We start from the raw sequence: 25,748 nt of genomic DNA, 5'->3' as shown, positions 1-25,748 counted from the left end.
GTGAATTTTCTTTTCTTGTAATTGATTTCCAGATTCATACCTTTGTGGTTAGAAAAAATGATTGATATGATTTTAATCTTCTTAAAATTATTAAGACTTATTTTGTGACCTGACATTATGATCTGTCCTGGAGAATATTCCATGTGCACGTCTATATTTTGTTGCTCTGGGGTGGAATGTTTTATACCCATTATATCTGTCTGGTTAAACATGCTGTTTAAGTGCAATGTTTCCCTATTGATTTTCCCTATTGATTTTCTTCATGGATGATCTATCCAGTGATGAAAGTGGGGGTATTGAAGTTCCTTACTATTATTGTACTTGCCATCTATTTCCCTCTTCAGGTTTGTTGATATTCGCTTTATATATTTAGGCCCTCCTCTGTTGCTTGCATAAATATTTACAAGTGTTGTATTGTCTTGTTGGATTGAGCCCTTTATTGTTACATAATGACATTCTTTATTTCTTATTACAGTCTTTGTCTTAAAGTCTATTTTGGCTGACATAAATAAAGCTACCCTAACTTTCTTTTGGTTTCCATTTGCATGGAATATTTCTTCCATCCCTTTCTTTTCAGTCTTTGTGTGTCCTGAGTTATTTAGGCAACATGTAGTTGAGCCTGGTTTTTTGTTTGTTTTTATCTATGTTTTGCCAAAAGTTGTATTTTTGTTTTAGGTTGGAAGGATTCATTAACAAAAGAAACCATTCATCACACACACAGTAAACAATTTCAATATTTAATAGAGGATTATTTGACTTAATTTCAATATACAGTCATTAAAAGAAGAGAAGTAGAAATAACAGAGAAAAGTAACAGCATATGCACCACCATTGGGCCAAACAGTATCCGGACGTAAACAGTGCTGGGAAGTCCCTTGTTAACAGCAGTCTGGGGGCCCAACTGGGAAAAGCTCCTGGGTGGCTCATCCATCCCATGGGTGAGAGTTCAGATTGCTGCTTTGGGGACTCTTGCTTATAATCCCAGCTGCAAACTGATATCATCATCAGTATGCATACAATAATGCAGCTTTTTTTTTTTAACTTTTACAATGCTGTTTGTTTCACTTTGTGAGTCATACATAGGATTTTGTTAGAGCCCAGAGGGTTGGCCAGGCCTCCTTGGATTCAAGAATTCCAAGACCCACTCCCTTTCTTATCTACTCCCTTTCTTATCTGCACCCTTTCTTAGCTAAAGTGCTGCCTAACTTACTGTGCTTGCAGCAAGCATGGAATCCTGGCAGTGTCCAGGCAGGTCAGAAGCAGGTCAGAGGTCTGCTCTCCTGCTTCTGAAGCCTAAACAAGACTTCTGCCATTTTAATTTTCCTAACAATCTATTCAGCCACTCTCTGTCTTTTGATAGGGGAGTTTGGTCTATTTAATTTTAAACTAATTATTGATAGCTATGGCTCAGGCGGGCTTCCCAGGTGGCGCTAGTGGTAAAGAACCTGCCTGCCAATGCAGGAGACATTAGAGATATGGGTTCGATCCCTGGGTCAGGAAGATCCCCTGGAGGAGGGCATGGCAACTCACTCTGGTATTCTTGCTTGCAGAATCCTCATTGACAGAGGAGTCTGGAAGACTGCAGTCCATACGGTCACAGAGTCGGACATGACTGAAGTGACTTAGCACGCACACATGCATGGTTCAGACAGTAAAGAATCTGCCTGCAATACAGGAGACTGTGCGTTGGGAGGATCCCTTGGAGAAGGAAATGGCAACCCACTCCAGAATGCTTGCCTGGAAAATCCCATGGACCGAATTCCAATAACGTGGTATGCTGCAGTCTATGGGATTGTGGAGAGTCAGATGTGACTCAGTGACTAACTTATTTATTGCCATTTTCTTAATTTTATTTTAGTTGTTTTGTAATTCCTTTGTTTCTTCTTGTTTCATTGTCTTCCTTTGTGATTTATTTTTTGAAATAGAATGCTTATATTCCTTTATCTTTCTCTTTGATGTGTCTCCTATAGGTTTTTGCTTTGTGGTTACCATGCTGCTATTGCTAAGTCGCTTCAGTTGTGTCCGACTCTGTGCGACCCCATAGACGGCAGCCCATCAGGCTCCGCCGTCCCTGGGATTCTCCAGGCAAGAATACTGGAGTGGGTTGCCATTTCCTTCTCCAGTGCATGAAAGGGAAGAGTGAAAGTGAAGTCGCTCAGTCGTGTTCGACTCTTAGCGACTCCATGGGCTGCAGCCTACCAGGCTCCTCCGTCCATGGGATTTTCCAGGCAAGAGTACTGGAGTGGGGTGCCATTGCCTTCTCCAGGGGATCCTGGTTACCATGAGGCTTACATAAAACATCTTAGAGCTTTAACAGTCTATTTTAAGTTGATAGTAACTCAGGTTTGAATGGTTTCCAAAGCTGTAAGTTTTTGCTGCTCCCCCCTCCCGTGTTTTATGTTTTTGATACCACAGTATATTTCTTTTTATCTTTTGTGTTTGTTAACAAATACTTGTACTTATTTTTACTACTTTTGTCTTTTTCATACTAGCTTTATAAGTGATTAACTCCCCATCTTTACAACATTAGACTTCCCAAATTTTTGAATATGTGAGATTTATACTTTCCTGTGTTTTCTTGTTATTCATCAGTGCTCTTTCATTTCAGTTAAGTCCCTTTAAGGTTTCTTGTGAGACCATTCTAGTGATGATAAACTTCTTTAAGTTTTGCTTCTCTGGAAAACTGTGAATCTCTTATCTCAATTCTTAAGGGCGACTTTCTAGGTAGCGTGTTCGTATTTGGCAGTTTTTCCCTTCAGCATTTTGAATATGTTCTCTCTATCTCCCTTTGGCCTATGAAGTTCCTTCTGAAGGATCTGCTGATAAACCTTGTGGGCGGGGTGGGGGAGTCCCTTGTGTGTAACAGGTCGCTTTTCTTTTGCTGCTTTGAAGGTCTCCTGCTTGTTCTGTCACTTTTGTTTTCACGTGTCTTGGTGTGGGTCTCTTTGGATTCATCTGTTTTTTCTGATTGCCTGGGCTTCCTGGATCTGGATACTTGTTTTCTTCTCTAGGTAAAGGAAGTTTTCAGCCACTATTTATTCAAATAAGTTTTATGCCCCTTTTTCTTCTCGGTCTGGGACACTTATCTATAATAACAAAGATCGGTCTGCTTGATGTTGTCCCTTAAGTCCCTGAAGTTATCTTCACTCTTCTGTATTCTCTTTTTCCCTTTGTGCTTCTCGGATTAGATGAGTTCCATTGCCCTGCCTTTGAGTTCGCTAATACCTTTTTCCGTTCTTCTAGTCTACTGTGGAAGCCCTCTGTGGTATTTTTCAGTTTAGTTATTGCATTCTTCAGATCTGTGATTTCTGTTTGCTGCTTTCTTATATTTTCTTTTCCTTTGTTGAAATTCTGACGTTATTCATCTGTTTTCCCCCTGAGCTCAGTGAGCATCTTTGTGGCTTATTTTGTACACTGTCAGATAAATCCCTGATTTCCATTTCATTAAGGTGTTTTTCTAAGGTCTTATAATTGGAGAGGATTATAGCTGGTCCTTATATGTGTGTTTAATTAGCAACCTTCCCCTTAGGCCTAGCTTTGAAGATAAACTAAATGGCCTCTGTCACAGAAAGGCTGGAAGTGTGGTCTATTTTCTCTGTACAGTAAATCCTCTACATATGAGCGAACTCCATTCTGAGAGAACATTCGTTAAGTTCAATTTGTTCCTAAGTCCAACAAAGTTAGCCTAGGTATCTAACTAACACAGTGTAGTACTGTGTTGGCTGTATAGTACTATATTGTAATAGGTTTATAATACTTTTCACACAAATAATACATTAAAAAGTCATCAAAAAATAAAACATCTGTAATCTTATAGTATTTTACCTTGAAAAGTACAGTAGTACAGTACCAAAGCTGGCATACGGGGGCTGGCATTGAGTGAACAGGCAAGAAGAGTTACTGACTGGAGGAGGGAGAAAAGGTAGGCGATAGTAGAGCTAATAGGAGCAGAAGATGTTAAGAAGAGGTGGCAAGAACATACAGAAGAACTATACAAAAAAGCTCTTAATTACACAGGTAACCACAATGGTGTGATTACTCACCTAGAGCTAAACATCATGGAGTGTGAAGTCAAGTGGGCCTTAAGAAGCATCGCTGTGAACAAAGCTAATGGAGGTGATGGAATTCCAGCTGAGCTATTTCAAATCCTAAAAGATGATGCTGTGAAAGTGCTGCACTCAACATGCCCGCAAATTTGGAAAAGTCCGCAGCGGCCACAGGACTGGAAAAGGTCAGTTTTCATTCCAGTCCTAAAGAAGGGCAATGCCAAAGAATGTTCAAACTACTGCACAAATGCGCTCATTTCACATGCTTGCAAGGTCATGGTCAAAATCCTTCAAGCCAGGCTTCAATAGTACATGAACCAAGAACTTCCAGATGTGCAAGCTGGATTTAGAAAAGGCAGAGGAATGGGAGATCGAATGGCCGACATCCATTGGATCATCAAAAAAGCAAGAGAGTGGCAGAAAGACATCTACTTCTTTTCACTGACTATGCCAAAGCCTTTGACTGTGCGGATCACTACAGACTCTGGAAAATTCTTAAAGAGACGGGAATAATACACCACCTTATCTGCCTCCTGAGAAACTTGTGTGCAGGTCAAGAAGCAACAGTTAGAACCTGACGTGGAACAACAGACTGGTTCCACATTGGGAAAGGAGTACGTCAGGGCTGTATATTGTTACTTTGCTTATTTAACTCACATGCAGAGTACATCATGAGAAACTCTGGGCTGGATGAAGCAAAAGCTGGGATCAAGATTGCCAGGAGAAATATCAATAACCTCAGATATGCATATGACACCACTCTTAGGGCAGAAAGCAAAGAGAAACTAAAGAGCTTCTTGATGGAGGTGAAAGAGGAGAGTGAAAAAGCAAGCTTAAGACTCAACATTAATAAAATGAAGATCATGGCATCCGGTTCCGTCACTTCATGGCAAATAGATGGGAAAACAATGGAAACAGTGACAGACTTTATTTTCCTGGGCTGCAAAATCCCCGCAGATGGTGACTGCAGCCATGATATTAAAAGACACTTGCTCCTTGGAAGAAAAGATGGGACAAACCCAGACAGCGTATGAAAAAGCAGAGACATTACTTTGCTGACAGAGGTCCATATAATCAAGGCTATGGTTTTCCCAGTAGTCATGCATGGATGTGAGAGTTGGATCATAAAGAGGCCTGAGCGCCAAAGAATTAATGCTTTTGAACTGTGGTGTTGGAGAATACTCTTAAGAGTCCGTTAGACTGCAAGGAGTTCAAACCAGTCAATCCTAAAGGAAATCAATTCTGAATATTCATTGGAAGGAGTGATGCTGAAGCTCCAATACTTTGACTACATATGCAAAGAGCTCACTCGTTAGAAAAGACCCTGATGCAGGAAAGATTGAAGGCAGGAGAAGGGGACGACAGAGGACTATATGGTTGGATGCCATCGCTGACTCAGTGGACATGAACTTGAGCATGCTCCGGGAGATGGTGAAGGACTGGGAAACCTGGCGTGCTGTGGTCCTTGGGTTCGCAAAGAGTCAGACATGACTGAAGGACTGAACAGCCCAAGTAGACCTGAGGGGTCATCAGCAAAGGGGATGGAGGGCAAGTTGCAATATCACTCACACTTAATGCTGATGGCATAGGTTCTGGTTCCTTGCTGGATTCTATCTGCCCTTGTGATGAAACGATCCAGTGCTGTCTGAGTAGTAAGTCTTTTTTTTCTTATCACAGATGACATGATAGCACTGGACTGCATTCTGATGCCTCCTGCAACCTTTGTGTACCATTCTGCAGTCAGGTCCTGTGCCTCAAAAACTAACAGTGCCTCCTCAAATCAAGAAAATGCCCTTGCTGTCTCCTGCATCATGAATCTGTTTGGTTTTTCAGTTACTTCTTTCACTTGTCTCTCTTCATCCTTTCTTTGGGCCTCCAGTTCCATCAGATCATCATTAGTAAGCTCCTCACGTTGCACAGCCATGAGTTCAGTTAAGTCGTCCTTTTGCAGATCTAGCTTTAGCGTCTTTCTCGCTGAGGGTCACTAAGTTGCCGAAGATTTCTTTGGACTCCTCATCCACTTTCTCAAGTCCAAGAAAATTGTGAACAGACTGGGACATTTGTGAACAGACTGTGGGCTTGTTTCAAGCCTCATTCATGATGATGGCCATAACCTCACACCAAGAAAAGTCAATGTTGCTTTATGGCCTTGTAGATGTTATAGTCCTTCCAAAATTGTTGAAAGGTTGTTCCTGATTCGATAAAGTATAACATGAATACTATTTCTTGAAAGTCACTCTAACTGCCTGGTCCATGAGTTAGATGAGCAATGAAGTATTTGGTGGCAGATGCAGTACGTTAATGGTGGGATAAAAGTCGTCCATGAATAGGGTGTAGCTCGAGCATTGTTAAGTGGCGAAATGTTGTTGGATGGGTCATCCTTCTCCAAGCAATATTTCTCTACCTCCAGGATAGACTGGTGGAAAAACAAGTCCTGGAACATGGCCTGTGTAACCCAAGTTTTGGGGTGACTCTTCCATGCAACAGGAAGAGAGCCCTTGGGTATGTTTTCCAGGGCTCTTGGGCTCTCTGAATGATCAACTAAGGAAGGCTTCAGCTTCATGTCGCCTAAACATTGCCACCAAACAGCAGAGTTGGCCTGTCCTTTGCTGCTGTACAGCCGGCATCACTTTTCCTCCATACAGTCTGGCACCCTCTCAAGTATAGGCTTGTCTCGTCCACATTAAAAACCCGCTTGAGTAAATGTGTACCTTCATCAATAATTTCTCAAAGCGTTTCAGGAAATTCCTGGGCAGCTACTCTTATCTGCATTCCTGCCTTGCCACTTACTTTTACGTTGTGAAACTTGGCCCTAACCTTGAACTGATGAAACCAGCCATGGCTGGCATTAAGAGATGCGTCCTCTGATTCTTCGCTGTGTTTCTGCTTCAAGTCTTCATAAAGGCTTTTAGCTTTCTGTTGAATCAGCATGAAGCTGAGTGGGACTCAAGGCTGATGCTGCATCCACAAACCAAGATGTTTCTCCGCCTTCTCCATCACTCTTCTGCGCTTCTTTGGTGTTATTGTTGATGTCATTGACAGCAGACCTCACGTGTTCTGTGATCTTGACCGTGTCCTTTAGAATCCTGCTGCTTCTTTAAAATCATGTTGAACAATTCATCTTTTAAGAACAAGTGATGTCTATCATCTTTTCGCCTTGCTCCCCTCTCTCAATTATTTTCACTTTTGTTTCCATCGTTACTGTTTCTTAGCAGTACCAGTTACATGACTGCTGCTTTTACGCTTGCTTCCAAACATCCTGGGCGTGAAATAACGATACCGTACTACTGTGCCGTATATAGTGCATGCTCGGTCACTTCAGTCGTGTCCGACTCTCTGCGACTCCATGGACCATGGCCCACCAGGCTCCTCTGTGCATGGGATTCTCTAGGCAAGAATACTGGAGTGGGTTGCCATTTCCTTCTCCAGTGATAAAGTATGAAGTGAGTGAAGTGAAGTCGCTCAGTCATGTCCAACTCTTTGTGACCCCATGAACTGTAGCCTACCAGGCTCCTCCGTGCATGGGATTCTCCAGGCAAGAGTACTGAAGTGGGTTGCCATTGCCTTCTGCTCTATATAGTGCTGGACAGTAAAGTGCACAACAGCACAAGCACTTACAGAGGACGCACACAGATGACAATGTACGCTAGACACGTGGACTAACTTAGGTGACTAGAATGAGAATGTTCGCTCACATCTTTGAAGGTTTGCTGCTTGAAGGTTCATAGATAGAGGACTGACTGTACTGTGCCCTGGGGGTTAGGGAGGCTCGCCACTTTAGAACTGTGTTTCTGTTTGTCACAGATCTGGGAAAGCCTCATTGGCCACCAGAGTCCAGAGAACAGGGCGTGTCCCCTGGAGGTGGCTGCACAGACTGGAGCACCAGGTGACGAGTGTCGGTCACTTGGTTGTGCCCGCCTCTTTGTGACTCATGCACTGTAGCCCACCAGACTCATCTGTCCATGGGCATTCTCCAGGCAAGAACACTGGAATGGGTTGTCATTCCCTTCTCCAGGGGATCTTCTTGACCCAGAGATAGAACTTGGGTCTCCTGCATTGCAGGCAGATCCTTTACTGTCTGAGCCAATAGGGAAAGTGAAGTCGCTCAGTTGTGTCCAGCTCTTTTCGAACCCATAGATTGTAACCTACCAGGCTCCTCTGTCCATGGGATTTTCCAGGCAAGAGCACTGGAGTGGGTTGCCATTTCCTTCTCCAGGGGATCTTCCTGACCCAGGGATTGAACTTGGATCTCTCGTGTTGCAGGCGGACACTTTACCGTCTGAGCCACCAGGGAAGCCCTTTCAGTCTGTGCAAGGTCTTGGGGGAGATACTGGTTACCTGGAGCATGCAAGTGAGAGCTGTGATGGTACCCACCCTCTGAGTTCTCTGGAAGGGATTACTCCAGGCCCCTAGACAGGGGTTAAATCAGATGCCTGCTCCTCAGGCTGAAGTTTTCATAGAAGCAAATAAGACTCTTTCACAGAAAGTCTGACTGCCTCTGTGCTGGGCTCTGGGTAGGGGAGTTTGAGTGAGCCCTTAAGAACCAGGTGAAATGGCAGATTCCAGCTCAGACAGTCTCACAAGTTGTTAGCATCTCAGAGGTGTCACAAAGTTCTGTTTCTTTCAGTTGACTCTTTCAGTTCTAGAAACATGATTTTTGTTTGCTTTCGCAGAAATGAGCAGAGAGCTCTTTCACCTTAACCAGACTGATGTCCGAGTTCCCCTGGCCCGCTGTCACTTCATTAAGGTAGAATAAGGCATAGAGATGTCAGCCGCCCGACAGCGTTCTCTCCCTTCTAAGAAAGCCAGACACTGTTTACTGAGCGTTGTATCAGCATGGAAGCAGACACCCTAAAATACAGTTTCCTCAAGCTGTAATGATCTGTGCAGTCTTTTCTTCTGTGTGATACACCTGCCAGAACAGTAGGTAAAATAAGGGGCTTCCTGAAAAAGTCTGAGTCTTTTCCTCTTCTCTCTGCACCATCATCACCAATGCACAACCCCCACACCACCTCCTGTGCTCCTCCCGCATCTTGCTTCTCTCCGGTAACTATGAGTAAACTCAGAACATTCAATGTTAGAAATGTGACTGTGGCAAATTTGGTTTTACTGCTTTGCTGTTGGTTTGTTTTGAATCCTGTTGTACTTGTTATCTTGGATATTCAAGCTCAAGAAAAAGTAAATAAAGCACTCAGCAAACTGTAGTATGTTGGATTCCTCATTCTTACCCTAGATACTTATGAGAAGCTAAGATATGGTTCAGATTTCGGTTGTGAGAGAAAGTTTTGTTTGTTTTTTCAACTTGAAAAACCATAGGTGTCGAGTTGCTGTTTACCAAGAAGGGGAGACGAGGGGAGTGAGGGAAACAGTGACTGGCTGATACCTGAGGTGCCTGTCACACCTTATGTGGATGTGAGTGTTGTTTGGGCAGCTGGATATATAATTCTGAAGTTAAGAGGAGACCTCTTGGCTTTATTAAATTTGCATGTTTTTGGCATGTTGATGGCATTTACAGCCATAAATCAAAATGAAATCCCTGAAATGATATGAATAGAGGAACGGAGCTCTGGGGCCGAGCGCAGGACACATCTGGGCAGTGAGGTTTTGGAGATGAGGAACCGACAAAAGAGAAGGAGCAGCGGTTGAACAGGAGTAAATTCAAGAGAGCAGTATTCTCAAAGCCAAGTGAAGAGCGTTTCAAGGGTGAGAGAACACAGCCGGTACTGAAGAAAAGGGGGCTGGATGAATTAGGCATGAGGGGGCCATCCCGGGTGGTCCAGGGGCTAGGGATCCGCCTTCCATTGCAGGGGACGCGGGTTCGATCCCTGGTTGGGGACTGAGATCCCACATGCTGCAGGGCAGCTAAGCCTGTGAGCCGCAACTCCAGAGGAGACTGGTGCCACAACGGAAGATGGCACGTGCTGCAGCCGAGAGCCAGTGCAGCCGAGAGAAGTTCAGAGAAGGAACAGACGTGAGGAGATGTGGGGACTGATGGGTGTGCTCACCGTCTTGAGTGTGGGATGGTTTTACAGGTTTACATACATCCTTCACGGTGCACGTTACACATAAACAGTTTTTATATCGCTGATTTCTCAATAAAGCAACATTTAAAAATTTCTTAAATATTCATTTATAGTTTTTTTTTTTTAAAAGGAGGGAGTGAACAGCTGTCAAATGCTTTTGATAGATCAAGTAACATGAGAATTTTGTAGGAAAGAGCATCCTTGGTTGCCTTAACTAGAATACTGTCAGTGGAGTTGGGGGATAAAAGTGTGATTTGTATGAGTTCAAGAGAGAATGGAAAGAGAGGAGGTGGAACCAGAGTTCCAGACAGCTTTTTTAAAGAGTTTTGCTGAAAACAGAATTTGAAAAAGGAGATTGAAGGGAGATGTGAAGTCAAAAGGAAGCTTTTTGTTTTGTTTTTAAGAAGAGAACAGCTTACAAAGGTAGTATAGCTTGTTTTTATACAGATGGGAATAAATTGACAGAAAGGAAAAAATGGATGCTGTGTGAAAGGAAAATTGTCCTGGGAAAGGGGAAGAATTGGTATAGTGATATCAGTGTATTCCTTTGCCATTGGTCTTGAGAATTCTGGCCATAATTATGACAATGAATTTCTAAATCTGTTTGGATAATGCTTTTTATTTTATTCATTGTTTATTTTAAAACTCTTCATGGGTCACTTTTGAAGACAGCTTTATTTAAAGCCATGCATATTATTTATATATAATTGCCATATTTGATATTCTTCATCTTGTCTATTCTTAAGGTTGATGCTTATTATATACTGGTGTCTCTTATTTTGTTTCAAGAAATTATAATATCCATGCTTCTTCAGATAAAATGTAGATCTTCCAATCCAGCATTTACCAGCATAACTGAGATTGTTACATCAAGCTACCATCATTAGCTGCTAAGAATCTTTTCTTAACAGGATGTGCTCTCTCTATAAAGTAACTATGTGAAATAGTTTTACAGAAGAATTTGACAAAGTAGATTTTGCACTTCTGATACTCTTAGGATTGATTGCTTTGCGGGGGCGGGGCGGGGGGAATTGATGCAATCTTTGCTTGTGGTAGCAGTTTCTTCAAATTTTCTGTTTGACAACCCTCACCATAATTCTTTCCATAGGCGATGGGAAACTCAGGAACTTTCAAAAGAAGTCTTTTATTTTCTGCCCTGTCCTATTTGGGGTTTGAAACTTATCAAGTCATTTCCCAGGCTGTTGTGGTTCATGCCGCAGCCAAAGGTAAGCCTAAGCTAAACATTGGGAACACTTAGAGTTATTTATATTTGTTATGTTTTGCTAATAACGTATTATGTTTGAATAGATAGTGCAACTAACATGTTATAGGCTAGATTATTTTCTGCTTTTCTCTACTTGTCGGTCTGATGTATATATATTCCCTGGTGGCTCAGATGGTGAAGAATCTGCCTACAATGCAGGAGACCCAGGTTCGATCCCTGCGTTGGGAAGATCCCCTGGAGAAGAGAATGGCAACTCACTCCAGTATTCTTGCCTGGAGAATTCCATGGATAGAGGAGCTGGTGGACTATAGTCCTTGGGGTCGAAAAGAGTTGGACACAACTGAGCGACTAACAATTTCACTTTTCACTTTCATATGTGTGTGTGTGTATATCTCTGTACACAGTAGAGCCTGGAGTAGGAAATGGCACCCCACTCCACTATTCTTGCCTGAAAAATTCGATGTGCAGAGGAGCCTGGCGGTCTACAGTCCATGGAGTTGCAAAGATTTGGACACAACTGAGCAACTGAGCACACACACAGCAGAGACAAGCATAGACAAGCAGAAAATAATCTAGCCTTTCATACGTTAGCTGTATTATCTATTCAAGTATGTAAAGTGTCTTCCAGCGCTCCTACAGTGAGAAATACTCTATTCATACTTTATAGTTAGGACCCTTGGGCTAAGAATGTTTTTCACATTTTTAAAGGGTTCAGGGGTTGTGGCAGGGTGGGAGAATATACCACAGATCAGCCTGGCCCACAAGCCTTAAAACGTTTATTCTCTGGATCTTTACAGAACACGTTTGCCAGTCTCTACTTTATAATGATACAGTGATGCTTTTGTTTCCTTAATGCCATCGTGGTGTATTCTTCTTGATGTAGTTAAGAAAGACCCAATTACTTTGAGATAAAAAATATTTTATTTATAAACAGAATGCAACTTGGTACTAAATATCAAATAACTGGCCGAAAAATAGAAAAATGCCATCACATTTTTTATTTAGTGTATGATAGGTAGGCAAACATGTGTTAAGACTTTTCATATTTTAAAAATTAAATTTAGTTAAACCTGTTGTATATGTAGACAGAGCCAAAATTTAGACTTTATTAGGGCTTCCCTGGTGGCTCGGTAGTAAAGAATCTGCCTACCAATGCAGAAGTTGTAAGAGACTTGGGATCGATCCCTGGGTCAGAAGATCCCCTGGAGGAGGAGATGACACCCCACTCCATTGTTCTTGCCTGGAGAATCCCATGGACAGAGGAGCCTGGTGGGCCACAGTCCATGGGGTCCCAAAGAGTCGGACATGAGTGAAGCGGCTTGGCAAACCAGTGCAAGAGACACAGGTTTGATCCTAGTCTGGGAAGATCTCACGTGTCTTGGAGCAACTGAGCCACAACCTTGCAGCCTGCACTCTAGAGCTGGGAGCTGCAGCTTCTGAAGTCCGTGCCCTAAGCCTGTGCTCCACAGCCAGAGACGCCAGCGCCCTGTGGCAGGAGCCTCGTGCTCCACAGCCAGAGAAGAGCCCTTGCAGCCGCAGAGACAGCACGGCCAACAGGAAATAGGCAGTTACAAAGACCAAAACCAAAATCCAGCCCATTAGGGAAAAGCTTTTGTAATTTATGAATTAATAAGCCTTTCTGTGTTTCACAGTACTCACTTTTTAACTGTCACTAAGACGATTAGGAGTAGATGTTCACCAAGGTGAATTTTGAATAGATATTAAAGTTCTAGAAGATGAAGAATCAGAAATTGGCTAAAAATTACTAGTTCTTTATTGATTTCATTTGTCCATGATTGTTCTTATATTTTTTTAAAAAGCAGATAGCTGAATTGCTACACTTTTATTTTTTCTTTCTTTCTTTTTTTAACGTATCATTTTCATGAAAGACCGAGTGAGGAGTTGGTTTTGTCACTGGCTAATGACATGTTTTGGCACATACAACTCAGCTTTTTAAAGCTCCGTAGACTTTTTTTTGCTATTTAAAAAATATTTTTTAATTGGAGAATAATTTGTTTACAACATTGTGTTGGTTTCTCCTGTGCAACAACATGAATCAGCCATCAGTATACGTATATCCCCTCCCTCTAGAACCTCCCTCCCAACTCCGTCCCGCCCTCTAGATCATCACAGAGCACCAGGGTGAATGACACACACCCTGAGAGAACCAGAATTCAAAAAGACACATTACCCCATTATTCACTGCAGCACTATTTACAATAGCCGGGACTTGGAAGCAACCTAGATGTCCATTAACAGATGAATAGATAAAGAAGTTGTGGTATGTCTGTGCACACACACATACACACATGCAGACACACACAGTGGAATATTACTCAGCCATAAAAAGGAATGGATGTGAATCAGTTGAACTGAGGTAGACGAACCTAGAGCTTGTAATACAGAGTGAAGTAAATCAGAAAGAGAAAAACAAGTATATATTAACTAACATAAAACTCCCTAGACTTTTCATCATGGCTTTAACTCTCACAGCAACCTTGCAGAGTAGTTAGGAGAAGCCATATTTTCATGTTCACAAAAAGTGATTACCTTGGCAATATATAAAACGGTTTGAAGGAAACGTTGTATTATTGGCCATTGGTCTGTCATTAGCTGACTTAACAGAAAGCGTTGTAAGAGTTAGGAGAGTTAGGAAGTAAGGACCTCTGGAATAAGTGAAGTGTTCCTTAGTGGTCCTTTTATTCTGGGACAGAATGATATTGCACACTTCACAAAGATAAAGCTGACCATTGAAGAGGAGGCCCGTTTGAAAAAGAGTACAGAAGAACTTTGGGAAATTCAGAAGGAGCTCATGCTTTAAAGTTGTTCAGTTACTATTCTGAAGTTACTAAAGAGATGGTAGTTACAGGATTGTATGTCAGACTGTTGAATAAACCTGAATACATAAAATTTGGAAACGGGAAATGAGGGTAGAGTGACTCCCTCTGTTTGTTTAGCCCTCTGACTTCCTTATTTAGCATCCGGATGATACTTTTTTTTTTTTTTACAGTTCCTAACTAATTGCATTTTGCTGTTTGCACTGTGACACCAGCTGTGACTGTCTTCTGCTTACCGGCTTCCACTCTTACGGACCCTTGTGATTATGTTGGACCCCCTTGGCTAATCCAAGATAATTTGCTATTTTAAGGCTAGCTAGTGAGCAACCTTAATTCCATCTACAAGCTGAATTCCCCTTTGCCCTAGTAACCTTTCACAGGCCTAGAAATTGAGATGTGGACTTGTCTGGGGCAATTATTTTGCCTACCACAAATAGCAACTAAGAATGCTGAGACTACTTACTTACTACTGCTTACTCTTTTTAAGAATCTTTGGGTTTTTATAGGGGCTTCCCAGGTGACTCAGTAGGTAAAGAATCCACCTGCCAATGCAGGAGATGTGGGTTCGGCCCCTGGGTTGGGAAGATCCCCTGGAGGAGGGCATGGCAGCCCACTCCAGTATTCTTGCCTGGAGAATCCCAGGGACAGCGGAGCCTGGCGGGCTGCAGTCCGGGGGTCTCAGAGTCGGACCCCCTCACCAGGCTGAGCACAGTGCAGCAGCAGCAATAACAAGGGCTCTGTGTGGGAGGTGAGGGTGTCATAAACGCTTCACAGGGAGTCACTGTTTTCATTCTTTAAACTGTGTCATAGTTAGTACTAGAGTTAAGTTTTCCAATTTTTTATTTTTGAAGGTTTTAATAAATCACTTATGTGTAATAGCTTCTTACTTATTTCTACTACACTTAACCATTTCGATTCTTCAGCATTTCTGATCTTCCTTTATACATGATTTCTGTATCTGGTTTCTTTTGCTTCTATGTAAAAGTGTTCGTGTGTCTTAGAATTATTGCCAGCTGGCTTGGGAAGACTTACTTTGTTGTGTCTTTTTTCTTTGATAGTCTTTAAAATTGAAGAAATCCTTGAACAAGCAGACTACTTATATGAAAGTGGAGAAACAGAAAAACTTCACCAGCTGCTCAGCCAGTACAAGGAAAGGTGGGTTACGCGTCACAGGCCAAGGTTTGCTATGAACGGAAATCTCCTGTGATTTAATAATGCAAATATTCTCGGTGCTTGGAATTTTTATAGTTTATAAGTTTTTACTTCAAAGTAATATTTCTTAGAGTTTAATTTATAGTATGACTTTTTTCTTATGTTAAGTGACTCAGAAATGCTACGTATATTTCCTTGATTTAGAAAAGGTGGTTCTACTTACTCATTCTAGGTAATGTTGACATATTTTTTCCTTTTGTTATTTTGCTTTGAATACAAGGTAGTCATTGAATAGATGTTTATCTTCTTTATCTATGTCGTGTATTTCTCATTTCTTCTAAGTTAATTTCTTATTGCTATAAGATTTGAATGAACTAGGATTTTTTTGTCACCTTTGAATAATACCTATGTATCCCTGTAAAGCACAGCCTCAGAAACTAAAAATACCTCCTTTTTCTATTTTTAGTATTAGCATACATGCTTAGTCCAACGCATTATTGTTTACTCATTTTGTGGCTGAGAATGGAGTTGGAAAGAGGAGATTCAGCCCAATAGAATAAGTCAAATCGGACTAAAGGGCATTTCCAGATCATTGATCTGCCTCATCTACTGAACTAAAAATATTGAGCCATTTTCAACCGACTTTCTTAGATTTCCCCAAACGACCCATCAATTTCACTTCCTAAATATCTGTAGGATCCAACTTTTATTTTCCATCGTCCTCTGAGTAACTTGAAGTGGTTGGCTTGGCATTTTATAGTCACTTCAGTCATCGCAAGTTTAAGGTTATTGTTCCGTGGCTCAGTCATGTCCGACTCTTGCTGACCTCGTGGACTGTAGCCCGCCGGGCTCCTCTGTCCACAGGATTCTCCAGACAGGAACGCTGGAGGGGGTTGCCATTTCCTCCTCCAGGGGGTCTTCCCGACCCAGGGATCGAACCCACGTCTCTTGCATTGCAGGCAGATTCCTTACTACTGAGCCACCTAGGAAGCTGTCAGGTATATTTTATATTCATTGGATTATAGATATGCTATTGCTGCTTACCCTTCGTTTCTCTTTTTAATAATTCTTTCTTTACATCTTATTTTGATTTATGCATTTCACTGTCTCTGGCTGAGCCAGGCCTCCATCGCTGCACGCGGGCTGGCCCTGGCTGCTGAGAGTGGGGCTGCTCCCTTGCTGCCGTCTGCAGGCCACTCTCCGTGGGGGCTCCTCCTGGTGAGGAGCACGGCCTGCACATGCTCCATGGCGTGTGGGATCTTCCTGAACCAGTGATCAAATCCACGTGCCCTGCATTGGCAGGTGGATTCTTAACCACTGGACCACCAGGGAAAGTCCCTACCTTTAGTTTCACTCAATTTTATGTGAATACTATTTTTGTTAAGAAAAGTATAATGTAGTAGGTTTAAAGAGAAACATTTAATAAAAGAAATTTTTATTAAAATGGCTTCTCAGGTGGCACAGTGGTAAAATATCCATCTGCCAATACAGGAGACACAAGATACGTGGTTTTGCTCCCTGCATTGGGAAGATCCCCTGGAGGAGGAAATGGCAACCCACTCCAGTATTCTTGCCTGGAAAATTCCATGGACAGAGGAGCCTGGCAAAACTATAGTTCACGGGGTCGCAAAGTTGCACGTGACTGAGCAACTGAGCATGCACACACAATTTTTATTAAATGTTTTATTATCTGTTTTATTTATTAGACATTTCAATCTTATATAATTATATTTAAATGGCAGGTCATCAAGGAGTCCAAAGCCCTTGCTTTAAGTATTCCATGCATCATGGTATGGGTGACACATTCAAAGATAGGAGTTATTTTGAGATTATGTTATATTTAATCATTCATTCATTAACAGGTATTTATCATATATATTTTTGTATGCCAGGTACTATATTTGGAACTATGGATACAGCATTTTGTTTTATAGAGCATAACCCTGTCTATAATATATTTTATGGTACTGTCTGAACGAGTTAGTGAGTTTTCTGAAGCACAGTGCCACTGAACTCAAACGTCAAGTTATATGTTGAATTTTAGAGAATTCAACTACAAAGATATTTTCTCAGGAAGTTAGTATTTTAGATATTACAGGTAAGTTAATGTTTATATATAATATTGATATTTTGGAGGAAATTTTAGCACGTATAGATTTGTGTGATAGAAAATAATAACTTTAACATTATTAATAGTGGATTTTGATATTGTGTTGCTTGCTATATCCTCAGTGACCTGAAAGACCATATGTATTCATTAGTGATATGACCTTTAACCATGAAAATGTGAGCTAAAATGGTTGTTGTTTTCTTTCTTTCACATTAGTGAAGATGCAGAGTTACTGTGGCGTTTGGCACGGGCATCACGTGATGTAGCTCAGCTTAGTGGAACCTCAGAAGAAGAGAAAAAGTTCTTGGTATATGAAGCCCTACAGTATGCAAAAAGGGCACTTGAGAAAAATGAATCAAGCTTTGCGGCCCATAAGGTGAGGCGCTTACAGTCATGAAACTGTTACCTGTGTTGAAGTGGACATTGGTCTGTGCTTATCTAGTATATATAACTTACATAGGAAAGAAATAGCTCTCTTTTAAAGAAATAGGGAAGAAATTTATTTTTATAACTTTTTTTTTCAAAAAGAAGTAGTGGCTTTCTTTGTGTTCTTGAACATCTAACTTCATTAGTGTGCTTGATAAATTACTTTTGTGAAGGTTTATTTTTAAACTGAAGTGTTAGTAGTTCCATCAGTTACTGCTACATTTGTTTCTAGTAGTATAAACACTGGACAACTGTTTTCTCATTTTCTTCACATTTTATTTCTGTTTTATGTGGAGATAGAAGTGTAGCAGCAGAGACCTAGTGTCACTTTTTACACGCAACCCCATGAGCTTCTGGATTTCCTGACTGGTTTAGAATAATCTTTTCAGTGGACACGGTGGGGAGGCTAGGGCACATTACTGATATTTTGGATTAGGACCTTACTTTACCATATCAGACTGTCCCCAGGGGAGCCCCCAAGTCATTGTGACAGCCGAATTCTGTCTTCACGCATTTCCAAATGCTCCCTATAGGGGATGATTCCATCTGCCCTGATCCCCACCACCACTGTTTCTTGTTTATATTAAGAATAAAATATACAGACCCTTTAAATTTGTTGAGACTTGTTTTATGGCCCAGAATATGGTCCATATTTGTAAATGTTCTTTTTGCACATGGAAATATTTATCCAGCTGTTGTTGAGCGTATGTCATATATGTCATTCCGATCAAGTTGTTTTACACATGGTAGTGTGTATGTGTTGATGCTACTTTCTCTGTTCATCCCGTGCTCTCCTTCCCCGCCGTGTCCATAAGTCCATTCTCTACATCTGCATCTCCGTTCCTTCCCTGCAAATAGGTTCATCAATACCAATTTTCTAGATTCTGTATATGTGGGTTAATGTACTATATTTACTTTTCTCTTTCGGACTTACTGCACTCTGTATAACAGGTTTCAGGTTCATCCACCTCATAGCACTGACTCAGATTTGCTCTTTTTTATGGTTGAGTAATATTCCATTGTGTGTATGTACCACATCTTTATCCGTCCTTCTGTCGATGGACATCTGGGTTGCTTCCGGGTCCTGGCTGTTGTAAACAGTGCTGCTGTGAGCACCGGGGTACATGCGTCTCTTTCACTATGGTTTCCTCAGGGTATATGCCCAGTAGTGGGATTGCTGGGTCATACAGTCATTTTATTCCTAGTTTTCAAAAAGGCTCCATGCTGTTCTCCATAGTGGCTGTATCAATTTACATTCCCACCAACAGTGCAAGAGCGTTCCCTTTTCTCCACACCCTCTCCAGCATTTATTGTTTGTAGACTTTTTGATGATGGCCATTCTGACTGGTGTGAGGTGATACCTCATTGTAGTTTTGATTTACATTTCTCATCCTGAATCGGTGATTTTCCACAGCACCTCGGTTTATGAAGCTTGGGTATTTGGTTTCAGTTCTTAGCGAAGAAACTCAGATTGTCTCAGTTTGGGTTTGTTGTCCAGCTATGGGTATGAGGACAAAGTCACGATTGACAAATACGGCTGTTATTACTGTAACAATGTGGGTGTGAAATAAAACAGTTCCCAGAAAATAGGTTGAGAAAATAGAATGATAATTATTAAATTTTACATTTTTCTAAATTTATATATTCATACTATAAATGTGAATCATTATCTCCCCATTGTGTTGGTAACTTTCTTAGAGATTCACTACCCTCTGTCTTATGGTTCTCTCCAAACATGTTCTAACTTAAGTTCCTTAAGGGCCATGTCTGCTTTTTCTTTGTATATTCCAGTATATTTAATACAGTTTTGCGCTCAGCCTTTTGTTAAATGAGAATAACTACTGAGGAATTGCAGCCTGGTAGTGAATGGAATATTACTGAATATTAGTATTCTTACACCTTTTATTCTTCTGTTTTTAGTGGTATGCAATCTGTATTAGTGATGTTGGAGATTATGAAGGAATCAAGGCTAAAATTGCAAATGCCTACATTATCAAGGAGCATTTTGAGGTACTGATGGACTTCAAAAGTTATTAGTTTTCTGAATAGATTTCTGTTTTACTTATTTCCTGCTGTATAGCAAACTACCTAAAGCTTAGTGGCCTAAAACAATGACAAATTATTTCTCAAAATTCTGTGGATTAACTGTGCACAATGGTGCTTCCATTCTGCTCGTTGTGGCTGAGGTCATTTAAAGGGCTCCCTGCACCCGGACCCTCAGCTCGGACAGGAATGGACAAGAGGCCCTCTCACGGGGGGCATGTCTCTGCTTTTCTTCTCATCGTCTAGTAGTGCAGCCCACACTTCTCTATAGCATCGTCGCTGCTTCCGAGAATGAGTGTGCCAGGGGAAAAGTTCCACTGTGCAGGCTTTTGTCAAGCCTGTTTGCATCACACTTGGTAATAATCTTTTGACCTAAACAAGTCATTCGGCCAAGACCAGAGAACGTGAGAGGGGTTTATACAAAGTCCTGAGTGCCAGGAGGTATGGTCTCATCCAGCAGTCCAATATAATTGACACACCACTTGCAGAGGTAATAGTACTGTATATGAATATGATCTCTTGAGTTTTAATATTTCCCCCAAAGTTCATTTACTTATTATAGTAAGCTCTTCCTTAGGTGCCAGAAATTCTCCAGGAATTTGTTTATTTCATGTTGTGCTTATACGTTAGTCTATTGTCCAAAAACAGTCAACAAAAAACTGCAGCTAGAAGCCCAGTGTATTTATCTTCTGATATTATAGACCATCTCAAAAATACAAATTAAGAGAAAGTGATGAAAACAAACATATTTATTGTTACTGATTCAATTCCTAGTTACTGTAATGACTAGCAGAAAAGAGCATCGGACTAGGAGTCCGGAGACCTAGCTTCTTATTTGGGCATCGATAGTATATATATATATATATACACATAATACACACACACACACACACACACACACACACACACACACACATTGATAAACATACATATATATTTGAATTTAGTAATATAGATTTTTCACATTTTAAGACCTTTGAAATCAGATTGCATTGTATATAATCAGCAGTGCTGATTTTTTCTTTTTGCTTTTTTCTTAGTGGTATACAAAATAATGACGTCATAACTTTTATGTTATCTTAGAGATTCAGTGAAATAGAATCTGAGTGGCATTAGATAAATCACATAAATTATTTTGTGCCATGGGATGTAGAAATACCTGACAAATAACTTCCAAGTGAATAATGAAATACTGCAGACAATAAATTAATATATACTTCAGAGAAACTGTGAAGGCTATAGATTATTTAAAAATAAGCAATATTTTTAAGTTTTTAAGTGTGTATATTAACTATATTTTTTAAATGATAGTGTTTAGGATTTACATACTTAAAAGATCATTTAAACTACTTCTATTTCAGATTCCATTATTACATCTAAAGCCATAAGGAATTATTATCTTTGTATTGTTTTTGAAGACACTTAAACATACGACAGAAAGAATTATAAAACAAAAGGTTTGCTTGAGTATAGCCCCTCCAAACACATCCCAAAAGTAAAGTAAACTGTAATACCCAAAGCATCAGTTGTATATGATGAATTAACTTCTTTCCTTTGCATCAAAATGGACCAGCTCTGTACCATTCTTGGCAGAATGGAAAATATAGTAACTTGTATAATACTTTGTAGGGCTTAATTTTCTGGTGGAACTCTGATTTGGAAAGGCTGCTCAGAATATGAGCTGTATATACTTTAAAATATATTCTGCTGTGTAAAGCACATCACTTTATTTATAGAAAAGTCAAAATTAGGTCAATGCTGATTCCTACCCATATTATTGGTAACAAGATTTCCCCCAAGTCATATGTGATTAGCCTTATTTTAGCTATTCTCTCTCTTATTACTAACATTATGAGACTTACAAAAAGTAAAAATAATGATTCTGATGATAGAAAATATTACTGTGTTAAGCACCTCTTGTTGACTTGCTCATTTAAGTTTTACCACAACCTTATAAGTTAAGTGTACTGCTTTCCTGATTCTGTACAAGAGCAAACTCAGGCTTGGAAAGAATGTAGAACTTGCTAAGGTCAAAAAGTTAGAGGTCATTGAGCTGTGATTTTGAACCCTATTTGGTCTGACTTCAGAGTCACTCTAGTAACCAGTACAGGTACTCAAAAATGTGTATTTCACACATTGTCAACTGAAAGTGAAAATATGTTTTTATAGAAAAGTGTAAGTAAGCTAGGAAGTCTTAAAAAGTGTTTTCTGTTTTTTGTTGTTTTTTAATCTTTAATAGGATTAACATTAATCTGAGATTTCCTTAGTGGTTTTCAACAAAATAATGAAAAATAGAGGAGTAATTTCTTTAAAGTTGTTATGTAGTTTATGCTTTACATTAATTTATATAGGGCTTCCACATAGTAAATAGAAATTAGGGAGACTATCAATATATTTTATATTGTGCATAATTATTCTCTTAATGAATTCTGTGACTAAGTAGTGTTTATTCTCCCTTTGTTAAATACACATGGGGAACTTAAACCAAATTTGCACATAGGAAGAGACTTTCTAAAATTACGTATTTTGTTTTTCTAACAAAGAATAATTTTACTTAATAGTCCTATAGGACTTGCCACAAAGAACTTTATTATTTAGTTTTCCTTTAATCTAGAAGATATAACTGAGAGCTATATATTGTTACTGTTTTCAAATTAGGTTCATTTACAGATTTTGTTTTCTTTCTTCTTGCTAAATCCTACTGTCAGTTTCTGAATCTTATAGTAATCTAAGTGTAAGTAATTAATAGTGTACTGAAATAAATTTAATTAAAGAGTCAAAAGGAAGAAAATTGGTGTTGATTATCATAGAAAAATTGAAATTCTGGGTTGCAATATGTTAAAAAAATCATGGGTTTTGTCAGCAAATATGGTAAAGTACTTATTGGTGTTTAGAAAACAAATATGATTCATTTTCTCATTTCTTGTTAGAAAGCAATTGAACTGAACCCTAAAGATGCTACTTCAATTCACCTTATGGGTATTTGGTAAGAAAATTTCTTGAGATAAATATTTCAGTGGTACTTAGTATGGTCTTATTTTGTAGTATATAAAAAAGTAAAATGCTTAAAATATTATTTGGGAGTCAAGAGTGTTTAATCCATTAGATTAACTTACAGTTGTGCTGGTTATTTAGTGTTTAGTATTTAGAAAATACTAAATTTGATTGTGATTTTGTTAAATATTGTTATTCAGATTATTTAGAAACAGGTACCAAGACTAAAAAGGCATTGAAACTTTTCATTAAACCTTAAATTCCCTTTTTTGGGAAAGATTATTTTTATTTACCAGACTAAATGGAATTGGATTAAGCTAACTCTATAGTAATACAATAGGATGGCCTTAGAGGGTCTTTGTATCTTCAAAGTGTGTCAGATACAGTGTGATTCATCTGAGGAATTTCAGCGTCTTTCCACTTTTATGTAACCTGTGTTCAAAGTACATCCTTACTCTGCTGGTATGAACATACACCAGAGTGTTAAATGCTTCTGGTTTGAGAGTCTTTCTTAGGGTTACCACCATTTTCTTTACGTGTGGTCTACAGAGCTGAGTATTTATTGTCTTCTGTGAGGGGTAACAGTGCAAAGTCCCATATCAAACTCTCTTTAAAGAGAAGTAAATACCCTTTAAAAGAGAAGTAAATACTGGATAAAGGACATGTTTAACAAAACACTTACTGAGTGAGAATTAATGGTAATTGAGGGACAGTAATTCAGATGCTGGTGACCAAATATGAATGAAATACCGTTTCTTCCTCAAGGACTTCAGACCCTAATCAAAGATCGAACACTTTTTTCCTCCTTATTTCAGGAAGTTGTTGAGAGTTTTGATGTTATTTTTTTTTATTAACCTTTTTATTTTGTACTGGAGTATAGCTGATTAACAATGCTGTGATAGTTTCAGGTGGACAGCCAGGGGCCTCAGCCATACATATCCATGTACCCATTCTCCCCCAAACCCCCTCCCATCCAGGCTGCCACATAACCCTGAGCAGAGCTCCCTGGGCTTTAGAATGAACGTAGGGCTGCTCCTGGCGGGAGGAACATTTAGGGAGTCTGGATGGACAGGCACACCCTGCTGCATTTAAAATGGATAAGCAGCAGGGGCCTCCTGTGAGCTTGGATGTTCATTATTGCCACACCCTTTCAAATTTGTAGACTTGCTGGTTGCTCTTGTCATTTAGGTATACCATGTTTTGTTATTTTTCTTGTTTTTTTAAAAACTTCTCTGAGTTTTTATGTAAAAAAAATAGGGGTAATGTTTCTATTTCCTTTTATTATTGTGAGGAGTAGATGAGAGAATCACTTAGCTCAGCACTTTGCACAAAGGGAGTACCCAGTGGTGCATGATACACTGTTACCATTACTATTATAAATATTGCTTACTGCTTATACCTAGTCACAGAATACACCGAGATCGACGGAGCAGTATCAGTCAGTCTCTAACTCAGTACAAATATTAACCTACTGGATATTATGAAAAGTATAAGCTGTTTAAATATACAATAGGAGAAGATTCCTTTTATATATGTTAAGATGCTTAGTTCTCTTTAAGAGAAAAAAAGAAGGTGCAATTTGAATATATGTGTCATTTTATTTCCCTATAGGTGTTACACATTTGCTGAAATGCCTTGGTATCAAAGAAGAATTGCTAAAGTGCTGTTTGCAACTCCGCCCAGCTCCACCTATGAGGAGGTAGTGTGAGATCCTTTGTTAGTTAGTCTGGTTTCTTAGCCGCTGGGCCACTCTGTAGTGTCTGCACATCTGGAGCTCTCAGCAGTGAGGGCCGCCAGCGCGTTCTAATGGCCCCGTCAGCTCTTATCACAAAGGCCTGATGCTTATGGTCTGTGACTGGTGAGTGTGTGTTTTCCCCTTTAGGTGAATGGCTGATCATTCTGGTATATTGTCAGCTAACCAACCCCATGGCTAAAAGCTACCTTCATTTTCTGTTTGAAATCTATACCATATGAAAATTATAAAATAGAGCAAGAAATACACAGTTGCTTCTCAGTATATTTTAGGGACACATTCTAGGCTTCCCTAGTGGCCCAGACGGTAAAGATTCTGTAAGATAACACCCATCTATCTGGGAATTAAAGCATGTTCGTATTGATAAATAGTAATTACAACATTTTTTAAAAGCAGGTTTGAAAGGCTTATAGTCTCATTTCTAAGGTCTTTTGCTTTTCCTGTTAAAAGTAAAACTTGAAAGGGATTTCAGGGCACATATTTTGGGTTTACTTATCACAAAATTTTTAGAGTAAGAAAGAAGATGGTTAAAAAAGATTTCCCAATACTTGAATCATGAGCTTGTATCACAGTGTTTTCTGTGAAGCTATAGTGTAGAATTTGATGTAAAGAATATTTAGTTGTATAATCAGAATAGAGTTGTGAAATATTTGTTTTTATTAAAAAGAATGCATTCTCACAAAAAAGACACAATTATCTCTACTATAACAAATCAGTTATGTATCTAAGAGATCAGTTGTCAGTTAACGTGGTATGAAAGCAGCTTAAGTGGGACAAAAAGGAGTTGGCAGGGAGTCTCAGGCTGACCTGAACATCTTATGGAGGGATTTCAGTTATAAAGGACTCTTAAAAATGCATTGGCCCAACCTGTGTATCACTGTAAAGACAGCTTTTGATTTTATCTAGTTTTTACTCATAAAGCCACTGTTCTGATTTAAGAAGAAAAATGTCAGAATAATCTGAGTTGTACATGATAATGATCTTTCCTCTCTTCATGTGATGCTGGTTTCAGTCCGAGTTCTGAGTAACAGTCAAGTTATTACTAGAGATGGTCCACATACTGTCATCTGTATTCTGATGGTTTAATAGTGTTATGTTCAGTTTTGCTGTATTAACTCTCACTGTTGATGAATTGACTG

At 39.7% G+C, this 25,748-nt stretch overlaps 1 protein-coding gene across 14 annotated transcripts in view; it reads left to right on the top strand.

Moving 5' to 3' along the window:
- Positions 1 to 25,748, top strand: part of RMDN1 (regulator of microtubule dynamics 1) — a 35,555-nt gene that overhangs the window by 4,666 nt on the left and 5,141 nt on the right. For 5 of the 14 annotated variants that reach the window (XR_014055763.1, XR_014055762.1, XM_081496814.1 and 2 more), the window contains exons 2-7: positions 11,178 to 11,295; positions 15,190 to 15,286; positions 17,610 to 17,769; positions 19,740 to 19,829; positions 22,793 to 22,848; positions 24,468 to 24,555. Coding sequence is in view for 12 of the 14 variants with exons in the window: in XM_081496814.1 (XP_081352940.1) it covers positions 11,178 to 11,295; positions 15,190 to 15,286; positions 17,610 to 17,769; positions 19,740 to 19,829; positions 22,793 to 22,848; positions 24,468 to 24,555 (609 nt within the window). In the remaining 2 variants the exon portion in view is untranslated. Of the gene's footprint in view, positions 1 to 5,578; positions 7,715 to 7,850; positions 8,024 to 8,670; positions 8,974 to 11,177; positions 11,296 to 15,189; positions 15,287 to 17,609; positions 17,770 to 19,739; positions 19,830 to 22,792; positions 22,849 to 24,467; positions 24,556 to 25,748 lie in introns of those variants that run through there. The other 9 variants (XM_081496806.1, XM_081496810.1, XM_081496808.1 and 6 more) reach the window with 7 other exon arrangements.

This window comes from Giraffa tippelskirchi, chromosome 6 (assembly GCF_054371585.1).
Source record: "Giraffa tippelskirchi isolate mGirTip1 chromosome 6, T2T-mGirTip1v1.2.pri, whole genome shotgun sequence".
NCBI classification, from domain to species: Eukaryota; Metazoa; Chordata; class Mammalia; order Artiodactyla; family Giraffidae; genus Giraffa; species Giraffa tippelskirchi.
Note: the sequence above shows the minus strand (reverse complement) of the source record. Positions and strands in the feature narration are given on the sequence as shown.